The sequence below is a fragment of the Diplotaxodon limnothrissa genome, linkage group LG12 (assembly GCF_057381915.1).
Source record: "Diplotaxodon limnothrissa isolate DT_005_m linkage group LG12, D_limnothrissa_male_GT1.1, whole genome shotgun sequence".
Lineage (NCBI taxonomy): Eukaryota > Metazoa > Chordata > Actinopteri > Cichliformes > Cichlidae > Diplotaxodon > Diplotaxodon limnothrissa.
Genome location: NC_140607.1, coordinates 35,082,581 through 35,101,947, shown reverse-complemented (window position 1 = coordinate 35,101,947; position 19,367 = coordinate 35,082,581). Strand labels below are relative to the sequence as shown.

Below are 19,367 nucleotides of genomic sequence, written 5' to 3'. Positions count from 1 at the left end.
CAGTTGAGGAAGAGCAGAGAGTTTCACCCTGCCAGTGTGCTGTGTTTCTGCGCTGACATAATGCATCAAAGCTGTCAGAAAGAAACAAAGCTTTTGCTTTTTGGGAGTTTTTTTTGTTTAAAGCATCATTTGAAAAGTGTCAGTGGTCCTCTGGGTGCTGAGTTTAGTTTTGTGAGCCCCACAGGCCTCAGATTTGGTGAGGATCCAGCTGTTGTGTGGATGGACATCATGGAGAAAAAATGTTTCTTTTGCTTCAGTCTTGAAAAACAGACGGTTTGCAGATACGAGCGGGAATATTCCCGATCCTCCCTGGAGGAGTTTGTTGGGTTGCATGTTGTTGCTGGGCGGTGTCGAATGAACTCACTGCTGCTGTCAGAGAGTTTCGCAAGAGGGCCAATGGACAGCAGACAGCATAAAGCATGTACAACTTCTGCTGCTGCTACCAGAACTAACTGATAATACTGCTACTCACTTATCAAGATATGGGATTTTTTTAAAAATCAAGTAAATTATGATGACAAACAATAAGGAAAACGTGCTGTTTGAAAACAGGGCTGTTGGATTTCCAGCCTTTAATCAAGGCTGAACAATAAAAGACAAAAGCTGAATGTGACCGTGATGACAGTTGTTTGCTGTTTTATCTGATACCATAGAGTTGCTATGTCAATGACCACGACTCTGCAACAGTTTAAACTCTAATCTTACATGAGTGCGACAGGAAATATGTCACAGTAGATGAAAATTACAAAACACGTTGAATGTTTGTTGAAAGTTGCATAAAATGTGGTTTCTGGAAACAGCAGGCGCTGTAGACCCCCTGGCTACATTTAGTAGTTACCTGACTCAGACACACTGAATCCTGTGGAGCTTCAGTGGATGATGTAGCAGTGTCAGCTATTTCACCACCTTGCAGACTCTACTTTGATTCTGACGCGTCGCAGAAGCGACCCTCTTCTCGGCAACTCTAAAAATAGTGCCAGCTGTAGCTGCACAGAGCAGATGGGGGGTTAGGACGACATGGTATGGTGTAAACATGACATGCAAACACTCAGCTCCAGTGTTTTAACTGACTCCCAGCTATAGACTGTATAAAAGTTGGACATAAATATTGTGGCGTCTCATACTGGTTAGTAAAACACCGTCATGAAGCTTTGAGCTCAGCGGCCTCTTGGTAGTTTGAAACCAGACATGACAGGCGGAGGTGGGCGGGGGGAGAGGTCTGACTGAACCACCCCACAGTTGCTAGTTAACAACTTCTCAATTACAAGTCATTGGCAGCTGATCAAGCGGCGGGCGATTCTCTCTCCTCTAACAAGGCTCCCTGAGAAACACGAGAGCTATACTGAAACTTTGATGTTTTATGATTTTTTTTAATAACATGCTGACGTCAGCCATTTTTTTTTATTACAATATGATCAAGGGCAAATGCTTACCCTACCTAGGTACTCGTGACCCCCAAGGCCTAGCTTACTGTTGTGAAGTTTGAAGACGATCCATAAAAACTTTCTGGGTAATATAAAGTTTTTAATGATTGTCACATTTGCTGTGATCTTTTTCACCTAAATTAAATCAGCGCTAGATGCTGTTGAAGACACAAAATATGAGAATCATATGTTAAAAACACTAGACTGCTAACAGACAGACCGATTACATACTTGATTACAATATGAGCTTAAAGTAGCAACTGAGACCAGAAACTATTTAAAATTGTGTTTAGTGAGGTCATACAGCAATGCGCTGAGTGCTGTTTCACATCGACTTCTATACAACGTCTTTGTCCCCCTGGTGGTCATTAAAAAGAATACACATTTAGGGCACTACCACTTTGGCTTGACTTTTCCGACACAGAAACTAGTCATTGGTCCCAGATTCTTCCTGCTTGGATCTTTATTGTATGTTGGTCGATTTTTCTTTTCCCATAGCTGCTCTGTTGATCTCTACTGAGCAATTCATGAACAAAGAAAAAAAAACAACTTAATTTATTCAGAGCAGCCATCATTCATGAAAACACAGTGCTTGTATCGCATCCAATAAATAACAAAAAATTAAAAGTAGAAGAAAAATAAATAAACAAATACTAACCTGACCAATACAGGATTTTAAAGACTGATACTGATATTTGGTGATTTAGTTTTTTTCTAGCAGACAGATGAAACAAACACATTTTTCTAAAATGTGTTAATCGTAGTTATTTATTTATTTACTTGATTGACATCTGCTAAACTCTGCTCAGATCACCTAGAGCTTATTTGTGGCATTGGATGTGTTGAAGAGAGAGAACCCTCTTCTATAATTTGCTTAGTTCAATATTTATTTTGCCCTGTTATTAATACCTCATTAGACTCTTTTTTTTTTTTAGAAACTTTCCTGTGAATTATTAGCTGTTAGGTAACTGGGGACTCTTACAAGAAAAAGTTCAAACTAATATTCTTAATAAATCAAACTTGTTTCCTTTGTTTTTTAGGCATCAGGACATGACAGATGGTGGAGGAGAATATGTGAAAGTAAGCTTACCTTTTTGTGCGACTTTAAAGTACATTTGACTCTCATTTTGATTCAGCTTTCTTTTGCTTTCTCACTTCCTGTGGTCAAGCCTTTTTCCAGCTGTATATGGACCTCTCAGCAAACCTCTGTGATTCCCTACACTCGGCTCTGTGGCTCTAATTCAATCAGGACAGTGACAGAAAAGCCTCGGGGAATGCAGCCCCTCTGCGGTGACATACTTTTGAGCTGACTTGGTTACCGCTGGAAATGGTGGCGTCTCGGCCGGCGGCCTTGTTTAGGAAAGGTGGAGAGAGACCCGGAGAGCAAGATGATTTCCACTCCATTGACTTATAATTAGATACTTGACAAACACACTTCTCTAAATGTTACAAGCTGCCAGTGAATGATAATGCTAATGAAATTAGAGCTGGAGGCTTCCAGGTCTTTACCTCACAACACACACACCATCTTATTTTGTTTTGAAGTGGTCCTGGCCCCGTTCCCAGTCTTTGATTCCCAGTTCAACGGGGCAAACCATTCTGTCAAAGAAGAAGGGGGTGGGAGGTGTCAGGGACCAGAAAAACAACATGTCACCTATAAAGCTGAGGAATGTGTTTGTGTGTGTGTCCACACTCCCAGTATTCCCAGCTTGTCCTTAACATAAATTTTTGTATACAGTAGCTTCTTCTTCTTCTTCTTTTTGCATAAAGACACGACAGACAAAGGCCGCTGAGCGATGACCCCCATCTAACAATGACGTTGCCACAGTGACAAGGCCAAAACTCCAGCATGGGTCTGGGTTTTGGGCCTCTGGTGCCGCCACTGTGGATGCCAGTGTGGGAATGCCAGAGCTGTCAATCCTCCCTCTCTCTATTCCTCCTCCCTCATCCCACTCTTTCCTCTGTTAACAGACATTCACACAAAAACAGCAGAGAAGGCTGCAGATTGGCTACATGCTTGTATTTTAGCCATTTCTTTAAAAAGCCAATCTGGTTTACATTTTTTTTCAGGAAGGAAAAACGCAGGAGATAAAAGACTCTGCTGGGATTTGACCTTTAGCCAGCAGAGGTCACACAATGGCTTAAACTCATGTTGTTGCCTTCCTGTGTTCGTACATGGGGAGGTTGTTTCTCAACGTGCGCCTGTCATGTCTTTTAAGTTCTCCAAGGAGAAGTTCTGGTTGGAGGCGCCGTCTGAGAAGCTGAGGAAGCAGCTGGAGGAAGAGCTGAGGCTGAGCGGCACAAACCTGAAGAGCCACGCTTGGTACCACGGATGCATCCCCTGGCAGGTCTGCCTCTGACATACGCACATGCAAATACACACTTTTTTTTTTTTTTTTTGCAGCTGTTGCATGAAAATGTCATAATTTTTTAAAACGCTTCTCATTACTTGTGTCATTTAGGGGTACACAAAAAGGATATGAATAAAGGATGTTTTTAGCTTTCATGCATTAAGGTCAGACAATGTTGAGAGAATCAGTTCTGGACTTTATGCACTGTTACTTATGCAGCACTCAGCAGTTGTTCAATGTTTAGGCATCGAGGGGTACTCAGTTGTTACGAGACAATTACACAGCGTCACTTGCATGGAACTGGGCATCACACGGGCCAGACTCTAATGGACTGTTTAATTTTGACCAAGCATTTCCAGGGCTGCAAAAAGAAACCAACACTGAAGTGACAAAAACATGCAGTTCCTCTAATGGCCACTTGAGGCTGACGCCCATGTCAAAGTATATCCAGCAAACAGACATGTTTACAGCCTTGTTCAAAAAACACTATTGAGCTCTCTTATCCACTGTATGAATTTTATTAATCTTAAGGGTATGACTGTTTTGAATGACAGGTGAGTCAACAGGTAGACCCAACAACTACCTGCTAGGCCTGACCTCCATTAAATTGACTCACCGAACTAGACCTCTCAACCATGTTTGGTATCTTGCGGAGCACTTTTAATGATGTTATCTGGCAAATAATATGGCTTGCTTTGTAGTAAATACTTTCCATGAATTTGGTTGTAGGTAGCATTAGCTAGTAAGTTTAAATATGTATGAATATTCCAGCTCTAAGAAACTAAGAAATGTGGTATTGACCAAAGACGAAGCTTCAAAATGCAGAGGCTTAAATCAGTGGGTGATCTCACAATGGCTAGGTCTATTTATAGTCCAATTGCCCAACTGTGGTTCTGACGGCTACGTCAGGTAATATCTGGAAAAGTACATGTGGGGGAGAAAAAAAACAGTTCCCAGCATCTGCCCTGCAAGCAAGCAAGCACGTGTTTTCACCACAAACCAGCTGTGAACATTACGTAACAAAAATGGCTTTAGTTTCTTAGTTACTGATCGACGTCACTACAGACTAGAGCGTGGGATAGTAATCGATTAGAAATGCAGCAATGAAACAAAAACAAGAGAGTGGAAATAGTGGGCGGTGGTGGTTAAGTGGGTGTGAGGATGGTAGTGAATGGGGGGAGGGGGGGTATGCTCTCAAAGGTTGGTTTAATTTTAGTTTCTTTACTTTTCCTTTCACTTTTTTAAAACATTGGACTCCAGCTGCTTCATCACCAAAGTTGCGAGGCTTGTGATGAAGCAACTGGAGCTAAAGAAAATTAGTATACTTAACCAATCAGGGAAACCTTCAGGAGTACTACACATCTCCTGACCCAGAGTGTAAGTGAGCGTGAACCAAAGAGTCAAAGTTTGTTTTTCAACACGCAACAAAAGTCTTGTAGGAGTGTACATTTCCATACTTGTTCATACAGTCGAGCCCACTAACGGAAAAATATTTTTCCTGTGATGTGCTCTGTGGGCTGTTTCTTCACCGAATCGGTTGTTGGTTTTGTCAGATATTTGTCTAGGCTGTGAAAGGAAAGGACTTTTAGGTGTTCTCCTTATTAGAACAGGGATTGTTTTGTGCAGATATGTGTGAATATGAAAGGTTTAGTGTTAGATTGTTAATCGGAATCTACACAGGTGATACTGAGTAACAAAAAAGTAACATAAAGAGTAATGTAACAAAGTAGTTCTACAGAGAATAAAGAAGAAAACTAAAACATAAAATGAAGTTTAAAAATATGCAATGCACCTATCAAAAAGTCAGATGTATCCAACATCCTATGATGGCAGGACAAGCTGATAGGCTGATGTGGGAATGAAGGCTACCTGAAGGGAAAAGGTTGTTGTTTCAGGGGAAAAGCGCATGCTGGTTAAAAAGCATCTTCAATCTAAGAGACTAATGAGCTCACTGAAGCATGGATAACTATATCACCATTAGAACACCTTTTCTTTTGCATCTTTTCTTTTTCTGTCAGATTTGCTGCATTGCTTCCTGATAAAACAGAGAGTATCTTTGGGTTTTAAAAAACATATTATTAAAGCAAGCTTGTTTTAAAGAAATGCATTTGCCCCATCCAGCTAGAACTGGATTCAGAGCAGAACTGAACAATCAGAACCTGTAGAAATAACTTCCATCAGTTTTCTTAACTGCTTATCCAGTTGAGAGTCAATGGAGCCTGTCCCAGCAGACAGAGGGTGAAAGGTGGCTACACTCTGGACAGTTTGCCGGTTTATCGCAGTGCTAACAGAGAGACAGAAAACATTCAGATTCGCAAAACCCAGAGAGAACCCATACAGTCACAGGGAGAACCTGCAAACCCCACACAGCAAAGCCCAGACTGCAAAGCTTACTACAGCATTTACTCAGATACCACAGTCATGTAGCTATTAGGCCACAAGGGGGAGCGTCTGGCTAAACTTTGGAGACAGAATGATGTTAGAAGGAGTTCAGGTATACTTTATATTACAAAACCCCTTCAAAAGGTTTTTCTCTCTGTTCAATACATGCCAGCCTCTATTCTTAGTTTTCATTTTAAATACAAAAATCAAAAAAGCAGAAGCAGAAACGTTGATGCTTCCACAATTCTTATAAATCATTTAGTGTCAATACAAAAAGGGAATTTAGTGAAATAAAGGTCAGCATGATAGTGTTTGGAAATGCGTGTTTATTTTTCATGACTCCTGTTTATTTAAATTAGTTTGACTTTATTTTTCCCCTGGTGGTTTCACCCTCCAGCAGCAGCCCTATCCAAGCCTCAAAGTTTGAGAAACACTTTCAGGAATGAGATTTAAACTAACTTGGATTTCTTCCTCTGTGTCTGAGTGTTTAGATGTGCAAATGTAAAAAAACTTTCACAAATATTGTTTACATCACTATTAAAAACAGATACATTTTAAGTTATGTGACTATTATTGTATTTTTTTAACCCAATTCATTCCAAACATTTTTTGAAATAAAATTAATATATCAATTAGACAACATAAAATAAAAGTCAAACATCACACTGCATCTTTAATCACATCGGTATAAATGTAAAAATGATGAAACGTCTAATAACTAACAGAAATTAAAACATCTGTTCAGGTGTCGGAGAGCCTTGTGGTGAACCATGGTGACTTTCTTGTCAGGGACTCTCAGTCCAGTCAGGGTGACTTTGTCCTTACCAGCCGGTGGGAGCAGAAAACGCTTCACTTCCTCATCGGGAAGGCGGTGGTTCAGTCCGCTGAGACGTACACTCGGGTTCAGTACAGCTTGGAGGGCGAGGCCTTCGACTCCTTACCTGCCCTTGTTCATTTCTATGTGGGCAGCCGGGCGGCTCTGACTCGGTGGAGCGGAGCTCAGATTCACCAGCCAGTCAACAGGACCTTGCCACTTAGCTACCTGGAGACGGCTTTCCGCACCACTGCCGTCACCTCATCGGGTCAAAGGGGGCTGAGGAACGGTAGCATGGGAGGAGAGGAGAGGGTCTGTCCGAGAAGGTGCGGTTCCACTTGTTTAATTCCTTTTAAGTTACGATTTTTATGTGTAACATAATAAACGCACAGCGTGAACTCATGTGAAAAACTATGGCACACAAGGACTGTAAATGAATTGTCTGACTTTTGATTGTTTAAGGCTATAAAGTTTATTTTATAGTAAGAAAGAAAAACATAATCCAATAAAAAGTTTGCCACGTTGAATTTCTTGATTCACTTGGGGAAAAACAATGGAGGGCTTCATAGAGCAGTTAATTAAAAACATGAACTCATCCTCTTTACAATCTTGTATTAATCTGCTACAGTAAATGTGGTGGATGAAATTAAAATGAGTACTGTGGTTCTGTAATATGTGCCATCTCTCTCCATGTAGTCCTTCCTCTAACAACCACAAGGAGGCAGACGTGAACAGGGAACAGGATGGCCAGCTGAGTCCTGGAGAATTGTTTCTTTCTACTCCTTCTAGCCGCTGTAAGTTAAACTTTTTCTCTTCTTGCCTCACAGCTTGATAATCCCTAAATACTCATCAGTATTATGAAAAATCAATAGTACAGCAGTAGGAAGAAGGTCAAAAAAAGAGTCTTAATTGGGTTGTTATTGCCCCAACAGCCTGGTCTGCCTGGCTTTTAGTCAACAGCCAGGAACTTCAACCTGATTCAGAGGATCTGTGGCTGTTTGCTCTCTGGCTTGTATAACCTCAGCAGCAGGTCACTTGTGTAGACCTGGGCTAAACCCTTAGACACTTTAACCTTTTAACATTTTTCACAATCGACATGATTTTATGTTTTAAATGTAGTCATTTTGCTTTTCCAGTAAAAGATGACATCTGATGAATAGTAAGAGTTAAAAGAAATCATTCAAAATTTATTCAAAGCTTAAAGTGTTTCCTTATCCAGAATTTAGATACTAAATGTGCATTAGTTCAGTCTTAAGAGAAGCATGACAGTGGACAGGCTGGACACAAACATAGTTGCTGTAATCTAGCTGATGTTTAATGCAAGGATGGGTCTCTGAGTTTAATGTATGATTATGTATAATGTATAATGAAGAATATTTATATTTCAATGCTTTAAACACAAAAGGAACAAGGAAACAGAAAAAAGAGCAAAGTATAACAAGATCTGGGCAAGAATAATCAGGAATTCTAATAAAGACATCAAGCTGTTGATAAAGGTATGTATATATATATATATATATATATATATATATATATATAAAAAACACCCAGCACGCCCCTGCGGGCGGTTTATCCTTCAAGCTCGGGTCCTCTACCAGAGGCCTGGGAGCTTGAGGGTCCTGCGCAGTATCTTAGCTGTTCCCAGGACTGCGCTCTTCTGGACAGAGATCTCCGATGTTGTTCCCGGGATCTGCTGGAGCCACTCGCCTAGCTTGGGAGTCACCGCACCTAGTGCTCCGATTACCACGGGGACCACCGTTACCTTCACCCTCCACATCCTCTCGAGCTCTTCTCTGAGCCCTTGGTATTTCTCCAGCTTCTCGTGTTCCTTCTTCCTGATATTGCTGTCATTCGGAACCGCTACATCGATCACTACGGCCGTCTTCTTCTGTTTGTCTACCACCACTATGTCCGGTTGGTTAGCCACCACCATTTTGTCCGTCTGTATCTGGAAGTCCCACAGGATCTTAGCTCGGTCATTCTCCACCACCCTTGGGGGCATCTCCCATTTTGACCTCGGGACTTCTAGGTTATACTCGGCACAGATGTTCCTGTACACTATGCCGGCCACTTGGTTATGGCGTTCCATGTATGCCTTGCCTGCTAGCATCTTGCACCCTGCTGTTATGTGCTGGATTGTTTCTGGGGCATCTTTACACAGCCTGCACCTGGGGTCTTGCCTGGTGTGATAGACCCCAGCCTCTATGGATCTTGTACTCAGAGCTTGTTCTTGTGCTGCCATGATTAGTGCCTCTGTGCTGTCTTTCAGTCCAGCTTTGTCCAGCCACTGGTAGGATTTCTGGATATCAGCCACCTCCTCTATCTGCCGGTGTGTATATATATATATATATATATATATATATATATAGATAGATAGATAGATAGATAGATAGATAGATAGATAGATAGATAGATAGATATAGGTCATTGTCCTTATTTTTCAACAGGACAATGACCTAAACAACACCTCCAGGCTGCGTAAGGGCTATTTGATAAAGAAGGAGAGTGATAGAGTGCTGTGCCAGATGGCCTGGCCTCCATAGTCACCTGACCTAAACCCAATTGAGATGGTTTGGGATGATATGGACAGCAAAGTGAAGGCAAAAAGGCCAACAAGTGCTTGTGATCTCTGGAAACTCGTTCAAGACTGTCGGAAAAGTATTTCGCGTGACCTCATGAAGCTGAACGAGATTATGCCAAGAGTGTGCATAGCAGTAATCTAAGCAAAGGGAGGCTATTTTGAAGAATCTAAAATCAAAAATATTTTTTGAGTTATTTCACACTTTTTTGTTTAAATTCGGTATGTGTTTATTCATAGTTTTGATGCCTTGACAGAGAGTCTACAATGTAAATACTCAAGAAAATAAAGAAAACCCATTAAATGAGAAGGTGTGTCCAAACATTTGTAGACATCAAAGGTTTAAAAGACAAAACTATTATTAAGAATTTAAATTGTGTTTTTTGAAGCTGCAAACTAATTAGATAGCAGAAATCCCAAAATCATGTAGTAATTATTAATATAGCAAGATTAATAATTACATCAGCAATAAAAACATTTAGCCATTTTCTTAAATAACCAATCCTGACAGATTGTGATTAATGCTGACAGGTAAGACAGTGCAACAGTATGGTTTTCATTATATATATTGCACACTGTGTCTGTATTATGGTAAATATAATGGCCAAATTGCGAATGTTTTTTTTCCTGTAATTACATTTTAATTTCATTTAACTTTTTGAAGGGTACATGTATGGATTATAAAGATTATACATAATCAGTAATGTCAGTCAGCAACATTGTCTTGTTTATCTGTATTCACACTTGACAAGATGAAAATTCAAAAGACATTTATATTGAGCTCATTTTCAGAAACGAAAGTGGTTACAAATTTTGCAACACAATCATCATTCCTTTTTGACTTTGTTTCTGTAAAATAATTTACGCAACAGAAACCTGACTGCTGAAACAAAAATGGTAAATACTAGCAAAGTAACTGCCAGCAGAAAGGCTGCCACATCGATCGAGTAGTACTGGATGCTGGACATCTTGTAAGACTCCGTCCTTAAGTGCGCCGCTCCTTTGTGCCGCATGACAAACTCGATCCAGAACATGGCTCGGTCCAGCGGTTTCATAGGCTGATCTCTTTGGATGCTGGACAGCTCCTTCATCTTCTCCCTGTAGGATGGTTGGTAGAGTACCTCCTTTAGCGCCTCCAAGAAGTTTTCTTTGTTCACTGTTGCAATATCAAGGACTTTGGCCACACCTTTTGCTTTCATCCTGAAGAAGTTATCAGCCTGGTCAAACAAAAGGGGCAGGCCAACCAGGGGCACACCATGGTAAACGGCCTCCTGTATCCCATTGGTGCCTCCATGGGCCACAAACACTCTGGTCTTGGGGTGACCCAGGAGGTCATTTTGGGGCAACCAGTCCAAGATTCGCGTGTTATTACCAAGGGTGGATGGTCTTTTGCCTTTGTGCCTCCAAATCACCTTCTGAGGAAGTTCTGCAAAAGCAGCAGCAATGTCTTCAGCGATGTCCTCTGGAAGTTTTTCCACTATAGATCCCAGTGTCATCACAATGACACCATGTTCACCTGAGCTCTGCACAAAGTCCTCTAGCTCTTTAGGCAGGGGCTTGGAGGGTTTGCACTGAAATCCTGACATGTAGACAACGTTTGGCATTGTGGGTCGAGGGAACTCAAAGGTGAAATCGTTTCTCATCAGCCAGATGTCTGCTGACTGAAACAGCTCCATGTAATGTACATCACTGCCAAAATGACGATGGACAAATGGTTTGTAGTTTGGTTCTGTCATATACCAATTTTGTAAAGTTAAGAAGAAAAAGTAGAGCATATTCTGGACACGCTGAATGAAAGTCATCTTGTCAGTCAGCTCTGACAGGGGTATGGGAATGTAAGAGAGTGGGGAAGGTGCAATTGCAAAATGGCCTTCACCCTGAATAGTCCATCGGACATTAAAGACAAGTGGAAGATGCAGACGGTGAGCCATAAGAACACCTGCACCTGTCCAAGGATCAGTCAGAACCAAATCATATTTGGCATCACGGAGGCTCTGCATCAGCTTGGTATCCTCAAACATTCCCTCCACCATCTCAAGCACTTTGACATGCATTTGATACAACTGTTTCACTAAGTCATGCTCCATTGATAATCGAGTCCACAGTGAAGCACCTTGGCGACGCATGATTAGTGTTTCCATTACAAATGCCTCAAAGTGCTCTTTGTTAAAACCATTCGAGAACTTTATAGTGATGGTCTTGTAGTGGGGGGACTCTGACTTGATGTACCAGGTGTCGTTTGGCCGCACCACTGTGACTTCATGACCTCTGGAGTGAAGCTCTGCGATGATGATATTCATGTTGATCCAGTGACTTCCATCCACAGGGAACACCAAGACTTTCCCTCCATTTACAAACAATGTGGAGCATAGCAGCACTGCAAGTGCCAGCAAGTTTGGATGGCACATCTCTGAAAGAGTCAGACAAAGATGTCAGGATGTTAGATCATCTCTTATGAGGAGATGGAGTTTGAGTTTAAAAGTTTGAATCACCCTAATAAATAAGGAGAAATACCTGAGATAAAGTTTAAGTTGAGAAGATATGGACTGGCCAATATTTAAACTTGACCACTGGATGTCAGACGTATTTGCCAGCTCTGCTTTGGTTTTGGCTTAGATAAGATAAAAACGTAAATTTAAAGGTTAAGATAAAGATGTGAATTATTATCTTAAAGTCATGAGCCTCTTACTCACAGCAGTGAGCATCTCGTACAGTTGACCTCATTAGTGATAAGTTAGTGACTTTGCTGCTAAATTTTCATACCTTTTTAACATCGCAGTCACAAAAAGCAAAATAAGAAATAAGAAACTAAAGTGAATCTCTAAACACTATGAGATTGTCCTTCAAGTATGGGCTCAAAATGTGGTCATAAATATTTTGTACTTGTAAAAAAGATTTGTGTGTGTAAAAAAGATTTGTATGTGTAAAAAAGATTTGTGTGTGTGTGTAAAAAAGATTTGTATGTGTAAAACAGATTTGTGTGTGCGTAAAAAAGATTTGTGTGTGGACTTAGAAAAAAAAAACCCTGCAAGTTACAAGTACGAATTTTGACCCTATTTTTCTTCCTTTCATCTGATTGGTCAATGTCATGTCAATCACAAATGTAACAATCCAATCAGAGAACAGATGGGTTTGGCTGTCGGAGGGGCGCTTTTTTTGAACTGCAGGTCTTTGAAGGGAATAAATGCCCTTTTACATGCCAACCCAGCGTTTTCCTTCATCACCACGAAGGAAAACAGTCTGTGGTCGTCCGAGTTTGGTGATTTTTGTGTCACAGGTCTACGTGTTTAATACAGGGACTTCCACAGCCTTTTCAACAGCGCTGCGGACCGCGGGGTGGGGGCGGGCAGTGTTTTGGAAATGACAGTCTTCATTACAAAGCTTTCTTCGTTATGAATTAGCATACATGTTTTTATTGAACATTTGAGGAACCAGCAAAAAAACCAGAAACTCTTGTAGAGGACATAAAGTCAGAGATAGAAAAGACAAGGAGCAGGTGCATCTAGTACAGGTAGAGCTGCTGCAAAAACCCACAGAGCCCAGCAGCCAGCGCAACAAATTCTGGATCCTTTGCTTTTAGTTAGCAGTTAGCATTAGCAGCACATCCTGCGTCCGATGTGAAAGGACTTTTATGCTGCGCACTGTGACTCACAGCAATGGTCCTGGGTCAGCCCTGACTTTGTGTTAAACTAATCCTAAAGTAATAATGGTATTTCTAACCACTGATATACCACAACTTTATCCTTTCAACAGCTACTGAAAGTTAGGGGACCTAGCTGCTATCGGATATTTATATAGAGATCCTGCAGCTTCAAACTGTATCACCCTTCAAGGACCTGCAGTTCAAAAAAGCGCCCCTCCGACAGCCAAACCCATCTGTTCTCCGATTGGATTGTTACATTTGTGATTGACATGACATTGACCAATCAGATGAAAGGAAGAAAAATAGGGTCAAAATTCGCACTTGTAACTTGCAGGGGTTTTTTTTCTAAGTCCACACACAAATCTTTTTTACACACATACAAATTCTTTTTACACACACAAATCTTTTTTACACACACATCTTTTTTACACACACAAATCTTTTTTACACATACAAATCTTTTTTACACACACACAAATCTTTTTTACTCACATACAAATTCTTTTTACACATACAAATCTTTTTTACACACACACAAATCTTTTTTACTCACATACAAATTCTTTTTACACATACAAATCTTTTTTACACACACACACAAATCTTTTTTACACACACACACAAATAATTTTTACACATACAAATCTTTTTTACACACACACACAAATCTTTTTTACACACACACACAAATCTTTTTTACACATACAAATCTTTTTTACACACACACACAAATCTTTTTTACACATACAAATCTTTTTTACAAGTACAAAATATTTATGACCACATTTTGAGCCCATATTCAAGTCTTCTTTGGTTTCAGTAGCTAAAGACTTGCATTGATTCAGTTTAAATTAAATAATGTAAGGAAACACTAATAAGCTTCTTAATTTCTTATTTGAAAGAGACAGACATTTCTGTTCTTCAGGATAAGATCAATTTGAGCAAATTCTTGATCCTTCATGTTCTACCAGTAAAGTGGTAAAGTCCAATATTTCACTTTACTCATGCAGCAAATAAGTCTTTAGTCCTTCATTAAATGTAATCATGTGAAACCTAATGTTGTGCCCTTAAACAGGGGGAATAGTGAGGAGAGATGAATGAATAATACTTACACCCAGCTCTAGCTTTCACTCGTCTGTATTGAGTCTAACAAAAACAACACAATCAGAACCACATCCTCGTTGCTTTGATACACTCAGTCTAAGGACCACAGTTTCCAACTAAGGCTGCGTTCACACTGCAAGTCTTAATGCTCAATTCAGATTTTTTGATCTAATCCGATTTTTTTTGTCTGCTTGTTCACACTACAAATAAAATGTGACAGCAAACGTGCTCTAGTGTGAACCCTCAAAGAGGCCCACATGCGCAAAAGAAGACGTCACACAACGCGCTCTGTTTAGACCCAGACCAAACAGTATTGTTTGACTGATGGCCCTTAATGTAAAGAGTTGTTTCGGACTTTGTTTTCCAATTGTGCTTTAAGTTATAAAGTTATGGTGTTATTTACATATGGCCTAATAATTATCCTTATTGCTGTTTTAGAGAGGAGCGGTGCTTCAAAGGATAGTTGCAGATTTCTGTCAGAATCTGCAGATTATACAGTACAAATAAAATGTTCATGTTTCACTGGATGGCCAGGAAGCGTTCACGATGTCTTCTCGGGCGCTTCTGCGGTGCTGATAATTGGCGTCTGTCTTGTGTCAGTGACGTAACGCGACATGACATTCAAACAGCAGTCACTTTCTAAAACATCAGATATGTATCAGATTCAGTACCACAAACGAAAGTGCTAATTTAGTTTAGCTTTCCAATTCAGCACAATTCAGTTATTAATCAAAAGGTTGTGCTTACCTTTAATTTAGTGGGCCCCGTCCACCCGATTGATCTGCTGATTCCTGTCCGTCTGACACTGGACTCTGTCCTCCTCAATTTAACACTCAGACTCACATCAACCGGGCAGAAACACCAAAAACTGTCCCGATTCTTTTTTGATGTGCTGAGAATAAACAACCAATACTCAGATCAAGTCCAGTCAACAACAATTATTTATTAAACACATATGTGGGAGATGTACACAACGTCACCCTCTGCATAGATCTCAAAGAGGAAGCACATGTCATACTGTTTTATATGTCAGGTTTCACGCCCCCTCATGCGTAAGCAGATAACATAACACGCATCAGTTACTGTTAGTGACAGTAAGACACAATTCCTTTTTCCGTGATCTTATGCAATTACTTAGAAATCTTTCTTAACTGCCTCTTGCCCCAGGGTTTCCTTTTGTTCTCTCTTAGCAGAGCAAACGCACGCCATGCTCTCTGCAACTCTGCAGCTTCCTATTCTGCACAGTTTCAGTCTTGCTAAGCAACAGTGTTGGTCAAGTTACTTGAAAAAAGAAAAAAGTAATCAGTAACTAATTACTGATTACTTCCCCCAAAAAGTAATCCCGTTACTTTACTGATTACTTATTTTCAAAAGTAATAATTACTTAGTTACTTTTTAAAAACACGATTTACAACCTGAATAGGTGATAAAGCGATAGATCTTTCAGCCCAATTCTATTTTTTCTACATAATCCATCATACAAAATGTAATCAAATGGAAAAGTCTCTTTTTTTTAACTTGTTTTATCAGTTTTAATCTTTTAACTTTATGCATCAAGTAAAAATTTAATTATATGCAACATTCTCTGACTTGAATAAATTAGTTTAACATTTAAACCTATTTTCTACACATTCCTGCACATAAAATAAAATATTTTTTGTGTTTACACTCACTCTTTCAAATAGATGCAAGTAAAACACAGCAGAAAATAAATAAAGTCAAAGACTCAGCGATCCTGTTGCTCTATTTTCACCTGTAAAGCAGGACTGTGGGAGGCGGAGGTTTACCCTGGTGCAGGTGTGCTGCGGTCAGTTGAAGAATCCGCGAGTTTCTCTGTGAATTTCCCATTACGTCGTTGTGCACTTGGTGCTTGCTTGGAAGTTTTGGGGTTTTTTTCGCTGTAAAAAGAAGTTTTCTTCCCACGCACGATGGACGCTAATGTTTTTGTTATTTTTTATGGAATCAAACTCAAAGTAAGGTCAGTACTTCCACGCTTTAAACGCTGCACGCTCATACGCTCTCCTGCACTCGATATATGATCCATTGTTGATCTGCACATAGCTGTTGTCACTAACAGCGCACTCGCTTACGTCACTGTCGTGAGACATTCTGACAAAAAAATCACGGTTTTAGTAACGCAGTAACGCAGCGTTCCTATGGGAAAGTAACGGTAATCTAATTACCGTTTTTGCAATAGTAATCCCTTACTTTACTCGTTACTTGAAAAAAGTAATCAGTGTTACAAGTAAGGCGTTACTGCCCATCTCTGCTAAGCAATGACCTATGACACAGTTTATAACTGAAAAGTGGCCTGTAATATACTGGCCTGTTATTCAATGCATAAAACAAAATACACAGCAAATAAATACTAGAAAATATATTTTCCTAATACTTGCTGTAAGATGAACCTCTGACCAACTAGGCGCAGAAGGTATTGCATGGCACTGCAGAATGCTGTGGTAGCTGTTTTGTTTCAGGGTGCTGCTCATTCTGTCCTAATCACCAACCCTGGATCCAGCAAAACAGCCCCAGACCGTCACACTTCCTCCTCCATGTTTGACAGTGGATGGCACACACTGTGAAATCACAGTGAAATCACAGCAGCGTCTCTTCTTTCTCCGCAAACTAAGAAGAGCAGGAGCACCAGCCCCCATCATGTACACTTTCTAAAGAGGCACCATCGAGAGCATCCTGTCGAGCTGCATCACTGTGTGGTTTGGAGCCTGCAATGCGTCCTGTCATAGAACCCTCCAACGCATAGTGAGAGCTGCAGAGAGGATCATTGGTGTCTCTCTCCCCTCCCTCCAGGACATTTACAGCACCCGTCTCACTAAAAAAGCCCTTTGCATAGCGGCTGATCCCACGCACCCAATGTAAAGCTTCTTCAAGCTGCTGCCGTCAGGGAGGAGACTGCGGAGTCTCCAGGCCAGGACCAGCAGACTGAAGGACAGCTTCATCCATCAGGCTGTCAGGAAGCTTAACTCCCTCCCGATTCTGCCCCCTCTCCCCTCTTCTCCTCCATGGTCTCACTGAACTCTGTCACATACACACACACACACACACACACACACACACACACACACACACACACACACTCTCTGACTCACTCACTGGCCTGCACCAGTTACCAGTCACTTTGTGGAGCATTGGACTGCCATTACCTCATAAGACTTTGTTGTTATACTATCTCTTACCGTATATTACTAAATCTCCATTTGCACTATTTGCCTATTTGCACTACTCTGCCTGGTTTACACTCAATGTCATTTACCCTTACCTGAATATTGTATATTGTATATTGCATAGCTTTCTTGTTAAATTGTATTGTATTTATTTAAATTTTTACTTTTTAATTTATTTTATTTGCATTTTTTAATCACTCTCTTATATTTAAATGTTCATTTGCTATTTCATCTAGGGTTTGAGAGTAACGAAATTTCTATTCTCTGTATGTCCTGTACATGTGGCAGAATTGACAAATAAAGTTGACTTTGACTTTGTTCCACAGTCAAAGTCAAAGTCAATCTTTTCGTCTACTCGATGGCGTACAAAGATCCTGCCTGATTAACCAAAGATTTCAAGTTTTGATTCATCAGTCCATAATACCTTCTTCTAGTTTTCAGTGGTCCAATGGTGGCGTTTCATGACCCAGGCAAGCCTTTTTGTCTTATTATGACACGTTAGCAATGGCTTTCTTGCTGCAACTCGTCCTTTCAAACCTGTAGCTCAAAGTCTTCTTTTCATAGTTGAAGCTGAGACTTGCTTACTACGACATTAAGCTGTGCTTGAAGCTGTTGTCCTGTGAGCCGCTTATCATTCAAGCTGTTAACTCTCAGAAACTTGTCCTCTGATTCAGTTGTGGCTTTGGGTCTGCCAGAGTAGACCTCTTCCTGTCAGAGTTTGCCCAGTTTCTGAGTGCCTTTTGGTGTTGAAGGAAACTGTACTCACTGACACCTTGACTTTATTTGCAATTTCTCTGTAAGACAGACCTACATTTTTAATTGCTATGATGGTCTGGCTCTCTTCCACTGTTAATTGTCTTTTTCTCGCCATTTTTGTAGCAACACACTGCTTTCTGCTGTACAATACTGTTCAAAATGGTAAATGGCCTGTATTTATATAGCGCTTTACGAGTCCCTAAGGACCCCAAAGCGCTTTACATATCCAGTCATCCACCCATTCACACACACATTCACACACTGATGATGGCAAGCTACATTGTAGCCACAGCCACCCTGGGGCGCACTGACAGATGCTCATTAGGGTCTGGTAACACAGTGTGTTCCTACACTGCTTTTATGCAGACAGAGGGGGGTGCAAGTGATCCAGAAAAGTTGGGACACCTGTAGGAATTAGTAGCACCAGCTTTCAAGGCTTGATCAACCTCCATTGCTGCAGAACAGCTTTAAATTGTTAACCATTTTAATGTTCCCTGAAGTCTTCTTTAGTTTCAGTAACTAAAAACTTGTATTGATTCAGGTCAAATTAAATAATTTTAGGAAAAACCAATAAGCGTCTTTATTTTTTATTTGAAAGTGACCAAATATTTGTGTTCTTCAGGATGAGACCAATTTGAGCAAATTCGTGAGCCTTTGCGTTCTTCCAGTAAAGTAGTACAGTCCAATATATCACTTTACTCATATTCTGTTTGCATAGGGTTAATGTTAGGGTTGGGGTCATTGCCAGTGATGACTTAGACCTCAAAAAGTTAAAGAGTAAAAACAATAAGAACTTGACTTGTAAAGAAAACTCACACGATAAATCGGTGTCAGATGAAAAACTTTCATAAATCCTGAATATATGATTCAAGTAGTTAAATACGGAGCCTCACACGGGACATTGCAGAAAAAAAAATGAAGATGAACTTCTGCGAGATCTCGCAAAACTTTTGCGAGTACGGTGTTCCCCCCAGCTCTAGTGGGCCTCGACTTCCCGGTCAGCTTTGAGCTGATGGGTAACAGATGTCTCCGAAAACATCGGCGCACTTTTGCAAATAATTGATGTCTTGATAAAAAGTGCAGATATTTGCCGCCATTGTTAGAAACTGGAATTGGCTGGGCCGTGTTATGAA

General features: G+C 40.4%; 1 protein-coding gene and 1 pseudogene across 2 annotated transcripts in view; one reads left to right on the top strand and one right to left on the bottom strand.

Annotated features, from left to right (window-relative positions):
• LOC146621776 (SH2 domain-containing protein 3C-like) overlaps positions 1 to 19,367 on the top strand; it is a 55,834-nt gene that overhangs the window by 13,108 nt on the left and 23,359 nt on the right. The window contains exons 3-6 of the mRNA XM_085367532.1: positions 2,465 to 2,504; positions 3,644 to 3,772; positions 6,903 to 7,297; positions 7,668 to 7,765. Coding sequence (XP_085223658.1) covers positions 2,465 to 2,504; positions 3,644 to 3,772; positions 6,903 to 7,297; positions 7,668 to 7,765 — 662 coding nt within the window. The remainder of the gene's footprint in view (positions 1 to 2,464; positions 2,505 to 3,643; positions 3,773 to 6,902; positions 7,298 to 7,667; positions 7,766 to 19,367) is intronic.
• On the bottom strand, positions 10,362 to 15,188 carry LOC146621778 (UDP-glucuronosyltransferase 2A2 pseudogene; annotated as a pseudogene). Its single transcript, XR_014906629.1, has 2 exons — positions 15,044 to 15,188; positions 10,362 to 11,959 (listed from the first exon to the last, which is right to left on the bottom strand). The product of XR_014906629.1 is annotated as a UDP-glucuronosyltransferase 2A2 pseudogene (transcript).